Source organism: Artibeus jamaicensis, unplaced genomic scaffold, assembly GCF_021234435.1.
Source record: "Artibeus jamaicensis isolate MK-2021 breed Jamaican fruit bat unplaced genomic scaffold, CSHL_Jam_final contig_388, whole genome shotgun sequence".
NCBI lineage: Eukaryota > Metazoa > Chordata > Mammalia > Chiroptera > Phyllostomidae > Artibeus > Artibeus jamaicensis.
Genome location: NW_026521813.1, coordinates 4,271,925 through 4,297,921, shown reverse-complemented (window position 1 = coordinate 4,297,921; position 25,997 = coordinate 4,271,925). Strand labels below are relative to the sequence as shown.

At 31.9% G+C, this 25,997-nt stretch overlaps 1 protein-coding gene across 1 annotated transcript in view; it reads right to left on the bottom strand.

The window, feature by feature from the left end:
* LOC119045428 (protein eyes shut homolog) overlaps positions 1–25,997 on the bottom strand; it is a 179,743-nt gene that overhangs the window by 24,241 nt on the left and 129,505 nt on the right. Inside the window, exons 6-7 of the mRNA XM_053665001.1 lie at positions 10,787–10,940; positions 2,008–2,147 (exon numbers count right to left, since the gene is read on the bottom strand). Of these exons, the coding sequence (XP_053520976.1) occupies positions 2,008–2,147; positions 10,787–10,940 (294 nt within the window). The remainder of the gene's footprint in view (positions 1–2,007; positions 2,148–10,786; positions 10,941–25,997) is intronic.

Here is a 25,997-nt window from a genome sequence, read left to right as displayed (position 1 = left end):
GGTGGAAGTCACTTCCATCCCCCTGGCTCAAAGCATGACCACAGCTATTTAACATATCTGTGAAACCAGTTAAAGGTTACGGATATGTTAATTGACTGTGCCAGAGGTTAGCTGCAAGGCTGTGGCTGTACAAAACATCTCTGCATGTTCCTGCTCCATGTATTCCTTTCCCCAACTCACACCTCTGTGGGGGAGGAGTGAGGGCATCCTATATATCTTTCTAATATTTCCTGGACACCTTGAGTTCTGGACGCCATTCCAAATTCCTATTTGGGGCCCCCTCTTGGCTCTAACCTATTACAATACTACACATTGTAAGGACTTAACACGATGCTGTAAATTTTAATTTCCAAATCTTTGGTTAATATTAAGACCTACCTAACACTGATATTAAAATGAATTAGTAAATTATCTTTTAACAACTAAACAATTTTTAAGAAACATATACAAATATTAGTATATAACTATAGTTTAAAATTACCTCTTTCTTACATTAAAAAGTTAAGGCATGCAAATAGAATTAATTGATGGGTAGTAGTAGACAATAGTACATTTAGAGTTGTATGTGAAACAAAATCCATTTTTAAATAAAATATAAAACATATTTTTATTTAATAATTATTATATTATTTTCCATACAAACAATATAAACCTACTTTGGCCCACACCTGTATATTTATGTTTGTATTGATACATGCATATTTATGGTTATTTTGCTTAAAATAAGAGATGTAAAAGTTATATAAAATGGGGGATTATGAAAATATAAAATAGCTAAAACACTATTAGATTTCTGCCTTTGTGTTTTCTCAAGTGTAAAAAAATCAAAGCTATTTTCTTTAAGGTTGGTAATTATTTTCAAATAAGACAAAGGTATATTGATATATATACAAGATAAAATTTGCTCACTTGTGCTGTATGAGAAAATATACAGTTACTTAACTGGTAATTTTAATATAATATATAATGTTCTTTAATATGTTGATAAAGTTAAGTATATTCTAAAGGTCAAATCTTTAGTCATCTATGTGCATAGTGTTTTATGTTTCATTGGCTAAATGCATATATGTCAAAGTATATTAAACTTCATATATATGTTTATAAATTTTAAAAAGTAGTAAAAGATGTATTTGAGGGCATATGTGAAATTAAAAATTGTGAGGAATTTGAAATCTGCCTATATTTGTAATTCCTCTCAAGTTGGTTCATTTTAAAACAAACAGTATTTTTAAAATAAAACTGGCTTAATGTTAATGAATTTATTTATAATGAATCTTTATTCATAAAGACTCATAATGCATCCTTATTAAAATTTTCACATGAATGACATGGCAAACATAAAATTAAAATATGCTTTGGTTTCTATAAATTAACCAAATGAGTTTGTGTTCAGAGAAGAGAAATTACAAATATTCTGCTAACACTCTAAACTGTTTGAGAAAATCTTGAATAATTTTGACAAACTATTCATTATTTATTTAAAATAAATATCCTAAAGTTTTTGTTTCTTATATTTATTTGTTTAAATTATTGCCCTAATGTGTACAAGATGAAGGTTAGATGGGGAAAAAAAAAGACAACTCTGTATTCTTGCACTAGGCCTGATGACTGTTAGTGGTAAAATTGCACAGTATTAGAAATCTTCCAGAGATTTAAATATATCCAAAAAGACAATGGCAGTTTTTACGACCTGTAAACAAAAAGATGGCATAATTACAACTATGTCTGAGAGGCTTTATTTAGTCAGCAAATTATAACATGAATAGGACCCAAAAAGACTAGAAATAAGATAATTGTTAATACTCTTCATTACCTTTCTAAATTACAAATCTAACAAGTAAAAAAGGTTTCCAAGCAGTTTGTTGAAAATTTGTTTATGAAGTTCTATTTAAACTATGTATATGTTGAACCTTGAATTTGTAAACTTAACATTTCTAACATTTTTTTCAAATTAGACAATTAGGAGTTAAATAGGAATATGAAAAACTAGAACATATATTTACCTACCTCCTTTGGCTCTTCACATTGAAACAAATGTAGGTAACCAAGGTCTTCAGATTTGTTCATGTAGACTGCATCATCAGTACAATTTTCAGCATGAAAGGAGTAAGCATCAATAGTCACTTCATATTTTTCACCTTCGAATACTTTCAAAGAGATTAAAAATAACTTCTCGCAAGATTGAACTCATATAGAATTACTAAAGACAGTTGTCAAATTACCTGATAAGATTATTTTGACAGCACCTATCACAAAATTAGGTTCTACATCTACAGCTACTAAATATGAAAGAGACATAAAATAGAATCATGCCCAGTCCTTTCATTGTAAAAATAGCCTGAGAAATAAAGCATCAGAACAAGACCAAGCATCCAGACCAATCCATTTTTTAAAAAAATAATGAAATGTCAAATAAATTTTCAATTAATAATTAAAATAATGTAATAACCATAAACAATATATTTTATAAAAATACCCTTTTGTATATTATACTTGTATAGGTAGGGACCACTTCAAAATAAATATAAAAATTCTTTAAAATATTTGCAATAGAAAGATAATCAGGCCTAACTGGTTTGGGCCTCAGTTGGTTAGATCACTGTCCTGATATGCCAAGGCTGCAGGTTTGATTCCCAGGCAGGGCACATATAAGAAGCAACCAATGAATGCGTAAATAAGTGGAACAACAAAAATCTCTCTCTCTTTCTCTCTCTTTAAAAATCAATATTTTTTAAATGTTAAAAACAAAAAGAAATAAAAACAATCAGGACCTCATCCTCATTTTCTCACAGGAAGAAATAAAGGAAGGGAATATGTGTTTGTGAGTATGTGCAGGTATAGACACAGATATGCATATGCATATATATATAATATATAATTTACCTACTTCACACTATAATATTAGATATATTTGTGATACAATAAAAATAATAATGCGAAAAAGCAGAAGAATATGACCTATATTCAAGAGGAAATTTGGTAGACATACAGATGATCTTAACTTAGAATTATTTCATTTCATGAAAACTATATCTATGATAAATGTGTTGAAATATCTATAGAGAAATATGAATATAATTGTTAGACAGAAAATAAATTAGAGAGTGAAAACCTTGGAAATGTAAAAACACAAAATCAAATGGAAATCCCAGAATTCTGGGTATAGTGAGCTAATTAAGCTGAACTGAGGACCTATTATCTTTCATTAATGGATGTAATATTACAGGTGATTAAAGAGCATAGGAGACCTGATAACTAAACACAAATAAACATCCTAGAAAAATGATATTTTGTAGGGAGATATTATTCATCCTCAGAATCCTATAGTTAATACCTCTATTTTAGAATAGTTTATGATTAACAAACCTAAAATCTATGGTTCGTGAAGCATGACTTCCTGAGAATACCATATGAGCTATGCAACTTACAACTGAATTGTAAAGTAGAGATGGTTTTAAGCTGAACTCTCCCTGCTGTGCTCAGACCTTGTTTAGAAATCTCACATATCACTCTGAAAATAAAGGAAGAAGCTAGGAAGCCATACATAATGTTCCAAACCTTTTCAACCTGACCAATGTAATCCATCTCCTTAAAATCTTAAAAGTATAGAAAATTATTACTATATTGGTAAGAAACTAATCAGTGTATGAAACTATTATAAATGAGAACAAAGGAAATAAATTATCATTAAATTTAATATTGATAAAAATTACATCTTCAATGCGATCAGAGAAAATAATTTAAATATAGTATACCAGTTTTATATAATTGATTGATGAATGTTTCTCTGTTTTCTGGAGGAATTCAAGTTGTATTATATTTAATTCTTTGTTGAATATCTGGAAGAACTTGGATAGAAAACTATATATTTTCAGTGTTTTTTCTTCCTTGAAAGATTATTAAAAGTATATTATTCAGTGATTTTAGAGCTTATAGGATGATTCAAATTTTATATTCATCATTGAATCAGTTTGCCAAATATAATTTTCTAAGAATTTATTTATTTTATTAAATTTGACCTATTTATGACTTTGTTCATAATAATGTATGTGATTAAACATTTGACTTTAACTGACATATTATTGACCCTTCCTCCCAGAGCCTCAAAAAGAGGTATTAAAAATTCTTTAACCCATAGAGATTATGCAAGGGAAGATAATAATGAAAACATATTTTTAATACTTTTAAAAGCTGAAAAGCAGTGGTTATTTTAATTACAATTACTGTGGTAATCATTTTATATACTAACTAATCATTTGACATACTAATCATTTCTATATTTACTTATATATAATCATATTATTGCATATCTGAGGCTCCCATAGTGTTATATATCAATAACCCACCTGAATTTAAAAATTAAATGTAATCCCTGAACATCCCAACAGAGTGATATTTTAGAACACTAGGGCAAAAAACATAGAAAGAGCCTTTCAGAGAGATAATCACAAGTTGAGTATAAATAATTAAAAGGCAGCTTATTGCATGTGATTCTACATTATTTCATGCCTTCCCTTACTTTTCCCTTTATCATATGCATGATGTCATACATATGATAAAGGGAATGATAAAGGGATTCTATGGTATCATAGGCATAATACCATACATATGTAACCATATGTGGTATAACATATACATATACATATATGTACACAATTTTCCACACATATACTCACCACACATATACCACACATGGTATCACACATGATGGATGATGTGATATATGATATATGGCATGCATGGCACATGACATATGGCTACGGAATACTGACACTATTGATAGGGCATTGATTGCCCTATCAATAGTGTCAGTATTCCACAATCATTTGTACATCTGAGTTTATTCTTTTGTTCAAATAACCAAAGATACCATGTGTAATGTTGTATGTATATTACTCAGCATGCAGATGGTAAGCACGTGTGATGGAAAATCTAGGTCAAACAGTATATACATTTGTAATATTGCCCTGCTCAGATATTAGAGGGAGGTTACATTGTGCCTTCAATGGATAAAATCATCAAGTTTTCAAACTCTCAATTTTTTGCCAGACTCATAAAAGATGATATATTTATGATTTAAATTTTTTTCTTTACTCTCATGATGAGTAAAGCTGAGCATTTTCTCATATATCTAGAAATACCTTCCGTTCACTCTGTAGTTTTCTTTTGCTGTTTGATGGCTTCTGTGACATCTTTTACTAGCAGACATTTTTGTGTCTCTTGCAGTTAAATGACAAATCTTTTCTTTCTGATATCTAATTTTTTATTAAAAGTTATAAAGGTCTTCTCAATTCAAATTTATATAGCAATTCTATAACATTTTTCTGATAATTTTTAATCTTTAAAACTTTTGTATATTTGAGACTTTTATTTAATATGAATTTAACTTAGAGTATGTTGTAAGATACAAATCTGACTTTACAGATGATTATTGACATCAAGTATTGAATAGTTCCTATTTTCTCTAATGATTGAGATGGCAATTCTGTCACCTGAATACTTTCTTCATGATTTAGATTTGGTTTTGAACTTTGCATTTTGCATATTTTGGATTATGATTGCAAGTACCAGGTTTTTCATTATTGAAGCTATATAATATACTTTAGTATCTATTAAAGCTAAACTCTATCTCATGTACCCACACAGTGCACTTTTTGAATATACCTTGTGTTATTTTATTTAATTTTCTATGTAGACAATAAAAACAAGCATAAAGGCACTCCTGTTATTTTATTAAAATCTTTTTTTTAAGTGTTGTATTCTTTTTTTTCAAGATTTTATTTTATTTTTATTTTTTAGAGAGGGGAAGGGAGGAAGAGAGAGTGAGAAATATCAATGTGTGGTTGCCTCTCACATGGCCCCCACTAGGGACCTGGCCTGCAGCCCTGGCATGTGCTCTGACTGGGAATCGAACCAGCAACCCTTTGGTTTGCAGCCCGCACTCAATCCACTGAGCTATGCCAGCCAGGACCCAGTATTTTATTAAAATCTTAATAAATATATGTAATAATATGGAGATGGTAAATTTTTAATACATCTTTTCTCAGACAGCATGGTTTATCTTAAGAATTTTTTCAGATTTTTTGTATTTGTAACTATACAGTGGCAATGAAGTTTTCCCAATTTAGAACTTATATGTGTTTGTTCATTTGAGTCCCAAGCATTATAATATTGTAACTGAACTGCTATTTTTATGATTTTTTTTTGTTTCCATTATGTCATTTAATTTGTTCTTATCTATATATAAAAGCAATTCATTTCCATTTAGTATATCAACAAAATTTTGTTACTGGAAAAATATTTGAAAACATTATTATGTGTAGAGTGTAAAAAACTAATATACACTTTAAAACTTTTCTTCTAAACTCAATGTTTTTTAACCTTGAAGTTAGGCCCTTATGTTCTAAAGAGATAGAAAAATAATAGATGGTATTAACAAAAGAAGACTTCAAAGTGCAGCAGTATTGTAAGAAAAATACTTTTGTTTAATAAACAAAATAAACTAGGGAGCAAAACAGAACCAGAGGCATGGCAACAAGAAACAGACTGACTGTGGCCAGAGGAGGTGGGAGTAGGGATGAAGAGGGTAGAAAGAAGGGGAAGGGACTAATCAAAGAACAGGTATGGGTGACCCATGGACATAGACAACAGTGCAGGGATTGACGGTGGAAGCCGGAGTTGGGATGGGCAGAGGAGGGCAAAGAGGAAAAAATTGGGACATCTGTAATAGAATAGCAATAAAATATTTTTTAAAAAAACAAAAATACTTTTAATAAAAGTATTGATTTGGGGGTGTGGGAGTTTCTACTCTCACAATTATTATAACATTTCAAAGGTAATTTATAATGAATAAATTGTAATTAATACCTTATACTATCTTCTAGCAAAAGTATTACCCACCATTTTATTTTTAAAAAGAAAATTTAAATGATATTGGTTTACAACATAATTCATAAATGTAGCAATCACTATTCATTTAGAAAAGAAGTTCACCGGCACATATGAAATGTTTAAATGTGTATGTTTAATTTAGTCAAGAAAACTGTAATAATCATAAGCTTTAAACAAAAAAAAGGTGTTAAAAGAGAACTTAACTCTTTTTTTGCTATGATTTTGTCTTTTCTTAACTATAATTCATATTCTTATTTCATTTCACAACTCATTATCCAGTCTATCAGGATCTTCCTTTTTCAAACCTAATAGTACATATAATGAACATAGATGATGACATTGAAAAGAAACAGTGCATGTCAGCTCTTTCTCAAGTTCTGCACTCTAGACCAACTGTCCTTGAAGGGGCTGCTTCTAATTAATTACCATCCCTTTTTGTAGAGCAATCATATTGGCAAGAATTGATTGGGCGTGTGAGTCACTCATTTAGTTGGTAGAAAATTATCTTAATTAAAATTATTTTACTGCTGATAAAATTAATGCACCACATGCAAACTTACCAGCTTGATTTTAATGTTTCTCTTCAATGATATTTTATGAAAAAAATGAAAATAAGATCTCAACAGAAACAACCAGAAAAATGAGAATTACATAAAGTGTGTCATTCTATTTACATATTCCTTTCCTTTTTCACTTATCCTAAAATCTGTTTGTTTTTTTTTTAAATTTAACACTACTGAAAGTGTTTACAGTGCTGAGTCTTTGTATTAACATTAAAAAACCATGTGGATGGCTCTACTCAAACATTTGTTGACTATTGAGCTGTATTACACTGACTTCTTTTGCTTGGACAGCCAAATCCTTTAGAATCTCAGATATGAAGGTCACATAATTCTTATTTTTGTAATAATTAGCTATGTTTATTAAGGTCTGACCATAGACTCATGAACTTATGTTGACTAAATATGGTTATATTACTTTGATGATACTTGCTCTAAGCTGATTTATCCATGAGCAATTTTGACTTCATATTATCCCCATCTCCTAGGAATTATTTTTTTTATATTACTGTCATTCATAAAATTAACTCTATTTGCTTAGAGATCATTTATTCATGAGCAATTTTATTCTCTATTTACTCCTATTTTTCCTAAAAAATACATTTACTATTTTATTGTTGTGACTATGTTATCTTTAGCCATTTTTAGTTCTCAAAGAATTTTAATGCTTACCATTAAGTAAATGTATACATACATTATTCCTACTTTGAGATAAATAGAAATCAAGCATAAAAATAATGTTGTCCCTAAAGTCCGTGAACTGATTTGGCTGGTAAGAGTATATTATGTTTCTCAATCTGCACGTTGAAAGCATTTGGGGAGACTTCACAGATCTCTCATGTCCACCTCACTACAATTGATTGTTCTGTACTGGAGGTCACATGGTAAAAACCATTAAATGCTCCTCAGGTGACTGTAGCATGTGGCCAAATTTTAAAACAATGGAGCTAACACAATTGCTAAATAGTCCCTGAGACCAGATGTTTGAGGTAATTTCCCTAAGCGTAGCTGTTCTTGTTTGTTTTGCTCCTGTCATTTGTGAAAGAGTAGTAACACTGTCTCTGAAGTTCTTTTTCATCACTAACAATGTAATCAACAAGCCATTGCTCTCTTCTACCACGTTTGGTCTTGTGTGATTTGCTTAATGAACCAATAACTATTTCTGTCATTAGGGGTTGTTAACTCTCCTGAATACCATTTTATGAGCATGATGGAATAAATTATCATGCCTTCTCTTTAAAAGACTGTTAGATTACTTCCACACTGTTTTAATGTAATAGTAGTCTTGTAAGTGCAGCTGCTGCCAGTTGAACATAATAAGCCATTATTTGAGAACAGACATATCAAACCATTTAATTTACTGATTGTTGATAAGCTGTAATGCCAAACTATCACTGACAGAGGAAATATTCTCTGACAGAATTAAAATTGGAGTACCATACATTTTTAAGAATGTGGATTAATTTGCATAAGCTAAATAAGAGTATTCAAAGTGTAAGCAAAGACCAGAAAATTATGCTTATCAAAATTGATTTTGAAAATAAGAACTTCCAGATTATAAAACAATAAAGTATATATTTAATAAATATGTATGAGAATTATTTCATTTAAAGTTCTAAGCCAAACAACTGGAATTCTTATTGACACCTCTAATCCCTGGCTCTCCACACACAATTCATGAACGAGGACTCCCAGAGTCTCACGATATGATTACCACTGACGATGTGGTTTCTACCCTTGCCTGCCTATTTCTCCACTCGATCTGTTAAAAAATGTGTCAGACTCTACCATGATTTCATATTCATTTTAGAATAAAATATAAATATTTAAACCAACATTTAATTGTAGCATTGCCCTTTCCCCAAGCTCTATTTTTACTCTTGCCTTCCGAGTTCTAGCCAGGCCTTCAGAGAATTCATCTCTTCGGTTTTGTATTTTTGGTTTGTTTTGTTTTTCTACTTGTTCTATTGGAGATATGATTGATATACGAAAATTGTTGATGTTGAATATATGCAACTTGAAAGGTTTAGACAGAGGTATTCGCCCATGAAATGTAATCACAATGATTACCAAAAAATTATTTATCATCTCCAAAAATGTTTCCCAACCCTTTTGATTCCTTTGTTTGTTTTAATTATTTTTCTTTTGTTTTAAAAGCATAAAACATAAGGTCTATCCCCTTAGCAATTTTTTGTTTTATTTTTTTATTGTTCAAGTATCGTGTGTCCATATTCCTCCCACCACAACCCTGACCCCAGCCATCTCCACATCCTATCCTAGATCCCAGCCCCCTTTGGTTTTGTCCATGTGTCCTTTACCCATGTTCCTGACAACACTTCCCCCTCTTCCCCCCATTATTCCCTCCCATCTACCCCCCCCCCCGTTACTGTCAGTTTGTTTTTTATTTCAATGTCTCTGGTTATATTCTGCTTGTTTGTTTTGTTGATTAGGTTCCACCTAAAGGTGAGATCATATGGTATTTGCCTTTCACTGCCTGGCTTATATAGCACAGTATTAATCATAGGCCCATGTTATACAGTACATTCCCAAAACTTATGTAACTTGCATAACTGAAACTTCGTATCGTTTAAATACACACACACATGCACAAACACGCGCACACACACACAAAGTTTAATTTCCTCATTTCTCCCACTCCTCTACCTTGGCCTTATTCTCCAAATCTCTATTCAAAGGTCATTTTATCATGGAAACCTTATCTGACCTTCCAACTTACTCTCCCAATTTCTCCTTCCTTCCTTCCTTCCTTCCTTCCTTCCTTCCTTCCTTCCTTCCTTCCTTCCTTCCTTCCTTCCTTCCTTCCTTCCTTCCTTCCTTCCTTCCTTCCTTCCTTCCTTCCTTCCTTCCTTCCTTCCTTCCTTTCTTCCTAAAAAAATTTCTTTACTCACAAGCAGTCATGGGAGGATCTCCTTCTGTAGGAACATTTTTACTTCAATTTACAATTATATCTTTATCACTGTATTTGACCAACAATGTCCCTCTTAAAAAATAGATCCATGAGAGTAGGGAATAGTTCTAGTTTTCTTCACAATTGCCCAGGGTAAGGCAAAAGTAAGTTTATAGTTGTGGGTACACAAAACACAGGGTTTATTCTTGTATTATTATTTATTAACTATTGTATTTTATTTTCATAAAAGAACTGTAAGCCTACTTTTGCCTCATCCTATAGATCTTGAGACAAGTGGAATTTCTGAGATGTAGTAGGTGCTAAGCATGTGTTTGTTAAGGGAACAAATCAGAGAATAAGCCTATTAAATTCATGTAAATGTTAAAGTGGTTCAAGCAAATAAAAATAAAAAATAATATTTTATTACCTGTAAATCCCAATTGCCATACATATTTAAGTTGAAGAGAATGAGGAACTTCTGCCTGGCAAATATCATGGCTGATGGATCCACAGTAGCAGGGGTACAGATAAATTAAGCAAATATTCTTCAGAAACCAACAAGAATTTCTTGTGCAGGCATCCTAGAAAAACAAAGTAAAAAGAAATAATAAATACCTTACTGCAATATTTCTGTATATACTTTGGCTTATAAAATACACACCTAAATTCTAAAACCACCAATTAAAAACAAGTTTACAGGACACACCTTTTATTTCATATTTTATATATTTTATTATTTTGACTTGTCTTTCTGTACCATCTGTCACCATTTTTATATTCAAAATGCCTATATAAAATGTTTTGGGCTTTGCCTCACTTCTCAATCGATAACTATAGTCTACAGTCTTCTGTTTGCTGAGCTATAATTTTTTTAATCAAAAGTAACTGTGGTATAAATGATCAGCCGCACTACCTAAAACATGTATGTCCCAGTAGGATTAGTACAATGAAATGCCAAGGTACTATTTGAATTTGTTAATATTTAAATTTTAAATTAATATTTTAATGTAATTAGGGCATATCTTCTAACAAGATGATACATCTATGGTAATCTTTATTATTTTAAAAAACTGAATTGATCACTGGTTATACCCACAATTAAATTAATTACATTTAAATAATTTCAAGTCACGCTTAAGCCATCACTAATTTTAAATACAGGGTACTCTACTGAGGTTTTAGGATGAAATAAACCAATAAGACAATTTTAAGCTCTGGACATGGAGCAAGGTTACATATTCTGTTTAGAGCATACTTGAAAATAATTTCTGCTTCTCTGAGTTTCCAGTGAGCAAGTTCTTCACAAATTTGGCAGAGGGAAGCACAGCTGAGTCATGAGGCACAAGGAGTCAGTAACGTCTGACATTTCCTTTAATGCAATTACTACACCATTTAAACTTCATTCTAATTGTCTGAAGTCATAACCTTCTATCTGGATTCACAATACGATTTCTTAGTGGATACACAAAGTTAAAGTCTGTCTCTGTTAATTAATAAATGACCATATAACTAACTGGAATCAACTGCTAAAGATTAGAAACAATCAGAAAAAAACATTACTTCATTATATTGAATGACAACAAAGAGTACATTTCTATAATTTTTTTAAGTCTCAAGGTTACCAAGAGCATTAACCTTGTAACTTTTATACTAAAACTTAGAATTTCAGTTTTTCTAATGGCATCCACTAATCTTCACTGTCAGTGAACATTGTGTCTTACATGATTTGTTTATTTTTTGAGATAAATATAAGGTATACTATATTGGAATTTATGACTGCACAAAATAAATTTATCAAAATAGAATGTTATGATAGAAATCTATAGAGTCATCTCTTCCCTTCAAACCAAACCAAACAGAGGACCCGAAACACCTCAGTTTAAAAGTCATCTTTTAGGATTTGTTTGTTTTGTATTGTTTGGTTTGTGGGTACGTGTTTTAAACTAAGAAAATCAGAGGCAGCTGCACTGAAGATATACAACCCTCATTTTTGTCTGGCATACTCAGGAGGACGGAATCCACTGAGAAACAAAACTTCATACATTCTCTAGCAGCTCAGGGGGAGATGGAGCAGTATGAACTAGGTACTGACTAATGGTGATAGATTCAAGGCAAAATGACAGGAATTATGTTGGTTCCTGCTCACTGTGGTGTGATGGTGCTCATGTGGCTAGTTTGAACATTACTTGGAGACAAAACAGGTTTCTGACTTTTCTGAATTAAAAGAAAAGTCCCTCACACAATAGGCTTCAAGATAAGTCAAAATAATATATCTGTTATCATACCACCCTATCTTGAATGAGGAGTCTGAAGGTATCCTGACTTAAGACAGCCTGGATTTGCAGGCAGTTATTTGGGATGGGCAATTGAAGGTCTTGTTACCATTTACAAATTATGGCAATACCACTGAATTGCCATTGATTTCAAACCTGTATGTTAGGAGCAGTTTATTTCACTAGACCATATGCAGAAGTTATACGATGCAGGTCTATTTCCGAATCTGACCTCTCATTTATGACTTGTGTGTTCACATGAAAATTCAGACACATCCCCATGCTCCACAACAACAATAAGAAATGTGAAGTACAATATAACCTTTAATGCAGGTTAATAAAACATGAATAAAGTAAAATAGTGAGATGAAAGGGTAGAGGCTTTTGAACAAGAAAACGAAAACCTCATCTTTAAATAGCTCTAAGCTTTTTAGCAGCCAAGGAAAAAGAGAAATCATGAAAATATAGCATTATTCTTTGTATTTATTAGTTTTATTTTTTATTCATTCTAGTTTATTGAGACAATCATATTTGTAGACAATATTCCCAAGAAACAAATGTCATATTGTGAATAATGTTAAACCATTAATCATGAAATGATATTTATGTGGAAAATTATGTGTTAAATTGACCAGAAATTCATAGAGTTTTCCTTGAACAGTGTTACATATTAGAAAACTTAACTTTGAATTTCAATAAGCATTTAAGAGCATAAATTTGGTAAGAAAGTAGAGAAATTAAGACAATGATGAGCTAGTTTCACAATGACAGTAAAAACAAGCAAGAAAATCTAGAAATTTGTTCATAAAAAGAAAAGTAATTTATTTCTTATATCACATGTCAGTATGTGTTATATTAGAAAGGAGCGAATTTTTCAGCACCGACATTCTGTGACTTTTATTTGACACAAAATACCTATTCATAACAAACTTATTACCCTGATTTAACATATCACATGCTGAATGTGTTTGATGATGCTTTTCTCAAGGGTTTTCTTTTTTATAAGGGGCAATCAATTTTGAAGGACAGTATGAAAAAAATAAAAAAAAAACACTGGATGATTAGTTCTTATTTTAACAGCTTCATTTCTGAGGCAAGAAATGGTATATTTTAGATAACCAGCTTCTCACGCTGTATTAAGCATCTTAAACTCTCTCTCAAAGAAACTCTCCCTAAATCATGGCCTATACCTATCATTGCAATGTCTATTTGAAAATGACTCTATTTATATTCATTTTAAGCAATTACTAATTTTTGGGAACTGTACAATAATATGTAGAAATATTTTCTTTTATATAATGAAGATATTTAAAATAGGAATAAGGGATACCTCATCTCTCTCTTTCTCTCTCTCTCTTCTCAAATCCCACCTCTCTTTCTCCCTGTGCATGTATTTGGGAGAGAAATACCATTTTAACATATACATGTGTGCATACATACATATACATATACACTTTATCATTGTTCAAATGGGTTCAAAAATATTATTTTCTTTAATTTTTTTCATGTGAATTTTCAACAGCCTTGAAAGAATTAGTCATATTATATTCTATTCCTTAGTAGATTTATTCATATTATACTTTATCTATTAGATAAAAAGATGACAGTTATGAGGTTCTTTATTCTTTTCTTAAGTTTATATACCTCAGTCTTTACAGGGCTAGAATATAAATCTATATACTTAAGATTGAAATGTCATCATCTTTTACTTTATCATTGTTTCTTCTTTACTCTTAAGTAGAAGTAGTACTGGTGCAAGTGTGTTAATTGATTGACAGAACTAATATTTTCACTAAAAATAGGAAGTATAAAATCTTATAAATCTGAAGTTTGATTGTTTTTCTGACACCACATTTACATTGTCATTTATTTTCACTCATCATTCTTTTTTTAAATTTCTATTTATTTATTTTTTTAGAGAGAGGAAGGAAGGGAGAAAAAGAGCAAGAGAAACATTAATATGTGTCTTGTGCATCCCCTAATGGGGACCTGGGCTGCAACTCAGGCACGTGCCCTGACTGGGAATCGAACCAGGGGCCCTAGGGTTTCCAGGCCTGAGTTCAATCCCTTGAGCTACACTAATCAAGGTCATTTTCACTCATCATTCTTGAGTTAGTACTCATAATTAACATTTTATTTATTTGTAAAACATTTTACCTAGTTAAAAAACTTAATAATTTTTGAAAAAACAGTAATTATTAACCCACACAGAAGAAAATTAAAACTATTTAATTAAGACTCAATTAAGTTTGAAGAACACACATAGACTGAGAGCAAAGGAGTGGGAAAATATTTTAATCAATAGGAAAACAAAAGATAGCAGGGATAGTTATCCTTATATCAGACAAAATATAGTTTAGAAATTTAGTCAAAAAGACAAAGACAGGCTATAATAATAAAAGGATCAATCCATCAAGAAGGTATAACATTTGTAATTTGCATTTAAATTTGGAGCATCTAAATAGCTAAAGTAAATGCTAAAACTATTAAAAGGATAAATGAATAGCAATGTGATTCTACTTGGGGACTTTAATACCCTACTCACAATAAGGAATAGATCAATTCAGAGAATCAAGAAGGAAACAACCGTTTTGAACGAAACTATAAACCTAATAATGTTAATAGTCATACAGAACACATTCTATCCAATAGAAGTATAATATATAATTCTCCAAAGCAGACATGGACATTTTCTAGTACATTTCATGTCCCCTAAACAAAGTCAGCAAAGTCAAGAAAAATTATATTGAGTGTATTTTTTATCACAGTGGTGTGAAGTAAAAGTAAATAACAAGAAAAGCCAAAAAATCCATAAATATATAAAAGTTAAACAACAAACTAATGAAGAACTGATGGATCAATGACAAAAATCAAAGAAAAAGTAAATATATCTTAACACAAGTGAAAACAGAGACAAAGCATTATAAAATGTATAGGATGCAACAAAAGCAGTTCTAAGAGGAAAGTCTGTAGAGATAAATACATACATCAAGGAGAAAGAAATATCTCAATTAAACAAACTTTGTACCTCAGAAAACTTGAAAGTGTGAAAGACCAAAATTAGGAGAAGGGAAGAAATAATAGATCAGAGCAGAAATAAATGAAATGGAGAATAGGAAAATAATAGAAATGATTAACAAAACTAAGATTTGGTTCCTTGACAAGGTTAAGCAATATTGACAAATTTTAGTGAGACCAACCTGAAAAAAAAGATGATGCAAATAAATTATGAATGAAACATTAGATATGTCATCTTATACTGAACAAATAGAAATATAAGAGACTACTGTGAATAAGTGAACATAAATTTAATAATCTAGAAAAAATGAATAAATTCCTAGAAATATACAACTGCACAACACTAAATCATAAAGAAATTAAGAAATCTGAACAAAAAACCCCAAAAGATAAGGGGATTGAGTCAATAGTTAAAAAACCTCTTAATAAATATATTTCCAGAATCAGATCATTTTACTGGTGAATTCTACCAAATATTTAAAGAACTAACACGAATCTTTCTCAAACTCTTACAAAAAATAAAATTAGGTCAGTATTACTCTGATACAGAACAATATCCCTGATAAATACAAATGTAAAAATTCTCCACAAAAAATTATCTAACCAAACTCAATACCATGTTAAAGATCATATATTATGATAAAGTGAGATTTAGCCTTAGGATATAAGAATTGTTCTGTGTATGTAAATCAATACATATATGCCACATTAATAAAATAAAAGATAAAATCATATGATCATCTTAATAAGTTCATAAAAAGCATTTGACAAAAACTCAACATCCATTCATGATAAAAACTCAGCAATTTGGGAACACAAAGAATGAATGCTAAAATAATAAAGAGCATATATTACCAGCATATAGATAACACCATACTCAATGGTAAAAAGGTTGGCAGCTTTTCCTGTAAGATCAGGAACAAAACAAGGGTGTCCACTGTCATTACTCTTATTCAGCAGACTACTGAAAATTCTAGTCAGTTCAATTAGACAGGAAAGATATTCCATTTAAAAAGAAAGAAATAAAATTTTTTCTGTTTACAGATTACATAATCTTTTATAAAGACTCCACAAAAAAAAACTATTACAATTAACATTGAAATCAGTAAATTTACAGGATATAAAATCAACATGCAGAACTTGATTGTGTTTCTATACACTGACAATGAATTTCCTTAAGAAATAAAGAAAATTTTATTTTTAATGGCATTAAAAATACTTAAGAATTAATTTAACTAAGGGGATGAAAGATCTGTACATTGAAAACTCTTAAGACATTGATAAAATAAATTGAAGAAGAAAAACTAATCGAAACATATCCTGTGTTCATGAATTGGAATAATTGATATTAAATGTCCATACTACCCAAAGCCATTTATAGATTCAGTGCAATTTATATCAAGATTTCAGTGATTTTTTTTTACTGTACTAAAAAAAGTTTCTAAAATATGTATGGAACAACAAAAGACCCCAAATAACCAATGTAACTCTAAAACAAAATATAGCTTAAAGAAAAAAACAGTTCTTGATTTCAAACTATACTGCAGAGCTATAGTAATCAAAACATTATGATACTGTATATGTGTAAAGAACTCATGGGCGAAGCCAAATGGAGGAAGGATTGAGGGTGGCAGTTGTTGGGGCAGGGGAAATGGTAGCAGGAAAATGGAGACAACTGTATTTGAACAAAAAAAAAGATAAAAAATAAATGGAAAAGAATTTGAGATCCCAGAAATAAGCACAGGCTGTATATATAGAAATAATTTTTGACAAAGGAGTCACAAACATACAATTGAAGAAAGAAAGTCCATTTAATAAATGGTTCTTGGAAAATTGGATAGCCAAAAAAGAACCTGCAAAAAAAGAACCTGACCACTCACTATTCATCACCATAAACAAAAATTAATTCAAAATTGATCAAAGACCTAAAGAAAATTAATGCTGTTTTTCATGGTATGGTCACTCTTAGTTAATACTGTTGCTACCCCAGAAAGACTAAATCAGGCTAAGAGTGGCTTAAATACCCTTTTTTACTTGCATAAGTTATTAAATTTTAATACAAATTTAGTTATTGTAGCATTTTCTTAAATTACTTCAACTCATCTGTAGTTGGCATTTTGCCATTAAACTAAATATTTAAATTAAATATTGTATTAAATATCATTTTCATCTTTAAAAATATACATTAAACTAAATCTTTATCCAAAAAAGTCATATGATTTTCCAGTATCATTTTTGCATAATCAATCTTTTACCACACTGATTTCAGTTTTTACATGTAGAAACTTAGACCTTGTTTTGTTTCTAAATAAACTCCTGAATATTTTTCTTAACCTTTAGAAGCTAATTCTTAAGTAATTTCATTAATGTCACATGAATTCTAATTTTTTCTATATAAATCTCTGCAATGGTTGGTTATATCTTTTAATAAATTACCATTGAAGTAACATGATTTTCCTCAGACTAAATTTACTTATTTTGTTTCAAGTCATAGCAGGCATATTGAGGCAGTCTCTTAAATGTAAATTTTCTGAATTATTCTTAATTGAATTTAAAAATTATTTAAAGCAATAACTAGAAAATTTTCTCACATGAGTAATATTTAAAAATAGTAATATACAAATTCTATTAGTCATTAAGTAGAAAACAATTATAGATTTGCTAAGTTATTAGTACTGAAATGCAAAAGGAATAAAACTTTAAAATATGGTAATTTGTCATTAGCTAAAATAGCCCACTTTATTGTCAGCTATGAGCTTAAGGATTTAATTTTAGGCCATCATAAAAGGAAGTATGTTGGGTTTTTATTAAACATATTAAAATTCACCGTGATATTCTTCTCAGGGGTGATTGTAGGTAACTTTATGATTTCTTCAGGTCTTTCTTATATCTACCTTTTATGTCAGGAGTTTAATGAGGAAATTAGGTGATGGTATGCTTCTAAGAGTCAATTAGGGTCATTTTAAAATTCAGATCATTCACTCTGGATAACACCACCAAGCTCTTACCATCATTATTAAAAAGATAGAATGCATATTAAAAATATGTCTTGGCCAGTTATAACTTTGTGGCATAAGAGGAGAGACACCTAATTTAAAAAAAACTGAAATTTAATTTGTTTCCTAATTTCTGTATTTACTGTTCAATAAATAAGTGTCATTTTAATTTTCTTTATATACAAATTTAACTGAGTGATAGTGCATAGCAAGCTGTTTGGTACAATGATCTAATTAAACTTTGCACCTCACTGTAAAAAGTTCTAATCATCAAGATATTGTCAGGAGCAAGTGCATGAAAGTTGAGACAGAGTGCTTGCAAAAGACATATTAACTCTCATAACAGATGGAAGAATAATCAGGGAGTGACCCAAATCTGCTAATAATAATCCTATTCAAAATACAATAGCAACAACCAAAAAACAAAATAAAACAAAACAAGCAAACAAATAAATAAACAACAATAACATCTGTCACTTCTATTCTCTTTCTGGACCTACATTTCTCTAGGAGCCGTCCCTCCATCTGCCTGTGGCTCTAAATCCCTAAATCCCCAGACCGTTCAGCTCAAGCACAGATTGAGCTAGAAAAATGTCATGAAGAACTACAAAAAGGAGGCAGAAAATATACTTGCATATATTTAAGTATACTGAAATATATGCTTAAATATTTGTTTTCCTCCTGTCTGTCTTTCTTTCCCTTTGTGTCAATTTGAGGAAACAATCCTTCCATGTAATAAGTGGACACTATTATTGAACCTAAACTTTGAGTGACTATTACAAAGCATGAGAAAGGATCCTGGTCTGTCTTGTTCAGCAATTTGTGTCTGGGGTACAGTTTCCACAAGGTTTTTCAATAAACTTACTTTCAATGAGAACAACTAGTGATATGGTATAAATAAGTAAGCAAAGACACCTTAGAGATTAAGAGCAAAGGATAGAAACATTTTGCATAAAGGTACCTGACAAAAGATTTCACCAACAGTTATGAGGAAGAAGGAAAATTAGTTAATCCATGGGACTCTTTAATTCCTGTGAGTACATCTGTAATCAAGATGCTGGCTGTATAATAAATTATACGTGGTTCTCTCTTTGCAATGTGCATTGCTTCGTTTTTAATAAATGCCTTCAGCTGGTCTCTTAGAGGACCAGGTAAAAACATTCACTTATAAATTGTTAAAGATAACATCAAGGACATTGAAAATTAATAAAATTGGATATGCATTTTGGAAAGGACAGCAGTTTAACTATGCCTGATGTCTAAACCAAATCTAGTTCAATACCTGTTATACCAACCAAATAACTGGTAACGCTTCTTTTCTCCAATATATCATGTGTGGATGATAAATAGTAAGTCATATATACATTTAGGATATGGCATCAGCAGGACCAATTCCTGTCTGAGTGATCAATAGGAGACTAAAATGTTAAAGGACCACATCTTACTTTATAAACATGGGTGCTGCTTCCCTAAGTAAGTGACAAATGGACCCACCACAATATGCCCACCATTGTAAAGCCAATGGGGAATTTTAACCATTGAACGATGAGACTATTCCTTCTTAGATACAGAACTGAGCAATCATCCTGCTGCTTTTCTTTTATTCTGACCTGTTCTAATGCTCCTGTGTCAATTAGTACAGATGGCCTTAACACTCCAACTGGAAATGGCCACTAAGTGTGTTTTATGAATATCTTTTAAAGAGGAACAAACACCATTTTTACCATCGAATTTATGTGTTCAGTTTGAGAGCTTCTCTAATCACTTAAATCAGAAAATGTATTTTTGTGTTAAAAATAAAATTTCCTGAAATCTCTGTGGATGTGTTCTTTTGCTGCTGTAATAAATTACTCATATTCTTATAGTTTAAAACATTCCGTGTATATGTGTTTCTTGAATTCAGGAGTCTGAAATCACTCCTACTGGGATAAAGTAGATTTCAGGAGGGCTAGTTGCTTCTGGAGCTTCTCAGAAGAATTGATTTTCTTTGCCTTTTTCAGCTTCTACATGTATTCCTTAACTTGTGGACACTTTCTGCATCTTGAAAGGACATCACCCCAATCTTTGCTTTTGTAATCACATCCCTTTTCTGTCTCTGACTCCTTCCACAGCCCCCTTACAATAACCTTTGTACTTACTTCAGACCCATCTAAATAATCCAGGCAAAGAATCTCATGGTAAGAAACTTGTTTTGATTATATCTCCATTCTCTTTTTCCACATAACATTAGTAGGGTCTGAGGATTAAGATAGGAGCATATCTGTGGTGCCATTATTCAGTTAACCATACTCTAGATTGCCAGAAATGGTTTGTGAAAGTTTGCCTTCAATTTATTTAACATTTACATTTGACATCTCTTCTTAGGTCTACAGCCTTAGTATTATAAGAGATATTGTGGCTTGAACTCTTATTAATGAGCTTCTGGGGGGGGATGACAACTCAAAGATCCAAAACATAATATGAATGACATTAACATAAATAACAATTTTTATAGCTTCACCAGCAATTTCTCCTTAATTATGAGTCAAAGTTTTGAATTTTTAAAACTTCTGAAGGCACTTTTTATACTATTCACTCTTTAATTTCATTATTAATAAAGATATTTGTCACCTTTAGTTTCCCTAAGGCATTTAAAGTGTTTATATTTGTTTCTTTTAAATATGAGCATCTGAACCATTCACAGGGATTACATTAATTTAGATAAATTAAGCTGTCACTTCTTATACTTAAGATGTTTACTTTATTACTTGATATAAATATTCTGCTGTCATACAAAAAATTCTGCTGAAAATAAGCAAATAAATAATTAAACATAATGAAAATCCTCTCCATTCTTACTCATACATGAATAATAGTATCAAGTTACTATTATTCTAAATTAAATATAGAAGATATGCAAAAAGTTTCTAATCATATTCATCACTTAAAATCTTTCTATTATATAACTAGTACTAATTATTACAATCAATCAAAAGAAAATATGTGGAATTATAAAGTACTCCTTATTATATACTCATTAATTTCTATGCATTGCATATGGAAGTGACTTTGACATAAGCACTAATCCCTGAGGGTTTTTATTGTTGTCCTAGATTCTAGGACATGGAACTACAGTTGAATATAATTTTTGCATATGAAATCCCTGACATAAATTGGACACTGTGCAGTAACCTTAATTTCCATTAAGCCTTTAATTTGAGAACATCTGTTGCTTCATTACTGCTTGCTGTTTGTGAAAGAAAAGTCAGAAGGACCCAGATAATACTATGGAAGTTTAACTTTAAAAGAAGTTCCTACCACTTTTTGTGAGTAATAATTGTGGGATAATAAAACCATTTAAGAACTGCTTAGACATGAAATCTAGGCAATATTTTTTGTTTTTTTGAAAAAATTATTCTAAGTCAAAACATGCATTAGTTTGCTGATTTACAATATGACAATGATTCAAATGATTAAAATAGATCTAAGCACTAAAATTGAGATATAACATAATACACATGAAAAAGACTTATATTCTAGTGTGAAGATGTTATTCTCTTCCAAACACTTTTAGGCAGAGTCAGCTTTCCTACCAAGACCCTGAACAAGAGCAGTATAAATAATTCATTTAACGAAGGAGAATCAGAAAACCATTAAGAAATATGTCCATGGAAAACAGACAGGAGCGGAGGAGTAACTACCTAGGACCGTAAGACATGGGCTAGGAGATTATTGAAGTGGATCCTGATCATATGGCATCACTGAAGCTATTTCTAGAAGTTCAGTGACTTTTTAATTTACCCACTTTATGCTTAATAAATCTGTAATCTTACCTCCTCCTCTCTTTAAAAAGAAGTGGAAAGAGTTTTCTTTCACTATTATACTAGGTCATGCTGCCTAAAACAACTTCTCCAAACTTTTCATGTCAATGTCCAATAATATAAATAAGGAGAACAAATCCAAGTGCCTTTAATATAAGTGAGTATTTCAGAGAGAAGAATTGAGAAGCAGAGTTCTTGTGACCTAGCAGCATAAACCTCTTTTTCTGAATTGGATGTACACAGTCTGGTCTCAACAAAGGAAGGAAAAATAATGTAAAAGCAACTTGACTTAATCAATTGCATGGACATAACTCTGAGACCACATGTACCAGTCAAACAAAGACTTCTCAGCCTTGGGTTCACCTTATGTTAGAGTCTACTTTGAGACAAGCTTTTCCTTTTTTTTTTTTTTTTTTAAGATTTTATTTATTTATCTTTAGAAGGGAAGGGAAGGAGAGAGGGAGAGAAACATCAATGTATGGTTGCCTCTTGTGTGTCCCCTGCTGGGAATTGGCCTGCAGGGAACCAGCCTGCAACCCAGGCATGTGCCCTGACTGGGAATCGAACCGCGATTGTCTGGTTCGCAGGCCCGCGCTCAATCCACTGAGCTACACCAGCCAGGGCAGAAGCTTTTCTTTTTTAAAAAATTGAGATTCTTTAAACTTTCACAAAGTATAGTTTCTTGTTGGGAACTGCTTTGCCGGGTTTCAGGAATTGTAACTACCTCCCCCCCCCCCATGGCTAAGGCTCAGTGAGCAACCTCCAGAATGGGAGGCACTAAGGAGACAAAGTTTGTCTCTGGTAGCAACACTGCTTCAGCTTATACACTGCCCCCAGTGCTTGGTCGGTTAGTCTATGACAGGTACGACCCTTCAGAGGAGGGGCAACCTAAGCCAGACACGCTCACAAGGGTGGCTCCTCCCTTGGGAGCCTATCCCAAAGAGGGAGTGATGGACCCTCGCCCCCAGGCTATTCTGACATAGCCCGAGTCCCCATGTCCTCTGGGAGAAGTGCTTCCTGGCTCTTAACCACTTAAGCCTGAAAACCTATGATGGGGGAGGCAGTGTAGCCCCTTGCCAGTTAGAGCAGGATCAGGGGTGATTGGCATAAGAAAGAATTCCTAATGTCCTGTGAAGCCTGCTTTGTTTGCTAAGAGTACTTTTATTCATATGATAAGGGTCCCAGCAGGAAATGAGTGTCTCCCAAAGTTTCTGCAACCCCCTTACCTGACAGACACTGACTCAGATTAAGCCCTCAGATTTCTTTGAAATGTTATCTACTGTTTGATCCTTGCCACCTGTATTCCTGTGTATCACAACCCAATAAAAGCCCCTTGAGGAAGGGGCTCCTGACCTTTCTCCTCTGAGAGACTGGCCACCTCTCCTCCCCAAGCAGATCATGTCTTGGTAGTTTCACTTTCATCTGTGGTCGATGGGGGGACTTTGTGGGCAAAGTTGCCCCCACAGTTTCTCTCTGTGCACAAGTTTTGTGATTTTCTAACTTCCATGGCCTACCTTCCTCTAAGGCAGGTTTTCTTAACCACAGCATGTAGATATTTTGGAATTGATATTTCTTCATTGGAGGCTGTTGTGTTATTGTAGAATACTTAGAAGCAGACTGAGCCTCATATCCACTAGGTGCCACTTGCAAAACCAACCCTAATTTGTAACCAGACATGTCTCTGGACATTGCTAAGGATCCGCTAGGAAGCGCAATCACACCTGGTTGCTCCAGTGATCTTATACTTGACTTGAACAATTCTTTTTTTTCAGAGATGTCTGTGTAACTGAGCACAGACTATGGCACTGCCCAGCCATTTCTTCACCCTGAAGAAAGTGTTTCTGAGGATTGATAAAAAATGGAAATATCAGTGTGTTTTTCTGGTTGAGGGTACAATTAGAAGGGGGAGCTTAGAAAGTATTTCTTGCACCAATAGGAGATAGTTTCTGCTTTTCTGTTAAATTTAGGCTTTGGTAGCAGATCGTAGTATATATTTTTTTAAATTTTGTGTATATGTGTAAACTAGTATTTTCTGTGTTCATAACATACTAAGTTAATCCAATCCCCCTTTTTGGTTTGTTAACTTTTGTATTTTTTTTTTTTACATAAAACACATTACTGATGGGTAATTTGTGCATAATTCTTTGTACTTTTCACCAAACACACCTCCTCCAAATTCCATGTTAAGCTAGCTCCAACTACCTCATTACTAAGAGAGAGGTCACCTGGTGGTCAGTTTTTGGAGTCTGTGCTTGTTGTACATAGAAGTATCCTTCCAAATAGGTTCTCATCCACTATATCTGGCATAACTTGTCATTGCTGGAATTTTGTGGACTTCTCTAAAAGGTTATTACTGTACAAAGAAACAAATGTATCTACCTTCATAGAACTTGAATTTTGGCATAAGATAGTCTCATAGGCAATAAAAAATACATGAAGAACTACTTATATTGTTATCTGGAAAGCAGGATGGCAATAGATGTCAACATATTCAAGACAAAGGCTATGAGGCAGGAGCATGCTAGGATTCCTCTAGGACTGTCCAAGAGCGCACTGTTGCTGTTTTAGGGTGACCTAGAAGGTATGTAATTGAATCGAGTCTGAGGTTAGATGGTTACCTGGTCTATCTAGCCCCTGGAAGGTCTAATTATGTAAATTGTGTGTGTGTGTAAGAGACAGAAACAGAGAGATTCTGTTGAGATTTACTGGTGTTTCAGATAAAACTCTAAATCCTATCCCAAATGCAAATTTCACTCATATGGAATACTCATTTGAGCTTACTTCTTTTAGCGTGAGTTTGCATATAAGTCACGCTTGTTGAAAATAATTGTTAAAAAATTAACTAGAGGATGGAAATAGAAGAGAGAAATAAAACAGATGGCAAAGTTAAACTAGACGGATTTTCAAGGTTTTTTTCCCTGCTGATTCCCCTATGAAGACTTTAAAAGATGAGATAAAACAAAAACTTCATTCTTTATCTGTGTCCCTGAACCAGTTGAAAAGGAAGAGAACCAAAAGAGTTGTATATAAAGCTCCCATTGCATTTTCTTTGATGATAATAAAGAGAAGCAGTCAACAATTCTAAGTCATAATAACATCAGGAACTTATAAAATATTTGGATTGACACAAACCATATATTGTGGCTCCAACTATGTGTATTATCCATTAAAAATAAAATCGAAATATTAGTAAATCATTAAAACTCTAAGGAAAAGAAATCTTGAATCCCTGCTGAGGTGATGTGAATAGTTCTTAAATGCATAATATTTGCTTTTTTACTTTATTATGTGCATAACATCAATTGTGTTCTTTATTTTAGTGGCTGTCATTTATTCATTTTTATAAATATGAAATGACACTAAGAACCTTTTGCCTTTTTATGCCATGAGCTCTTAATTTCTTTAATGATTTATTCTTACATGCTGGTTACTAGAAATCTGACTCTCATTTGGGAGCTGACAATTGTTTTATCATGGGCACCATTTACATTATTAATGTTGAGAATGCAATTGACATTGTAAAGTGTTGATTAGAAATTCCTCATCACAAT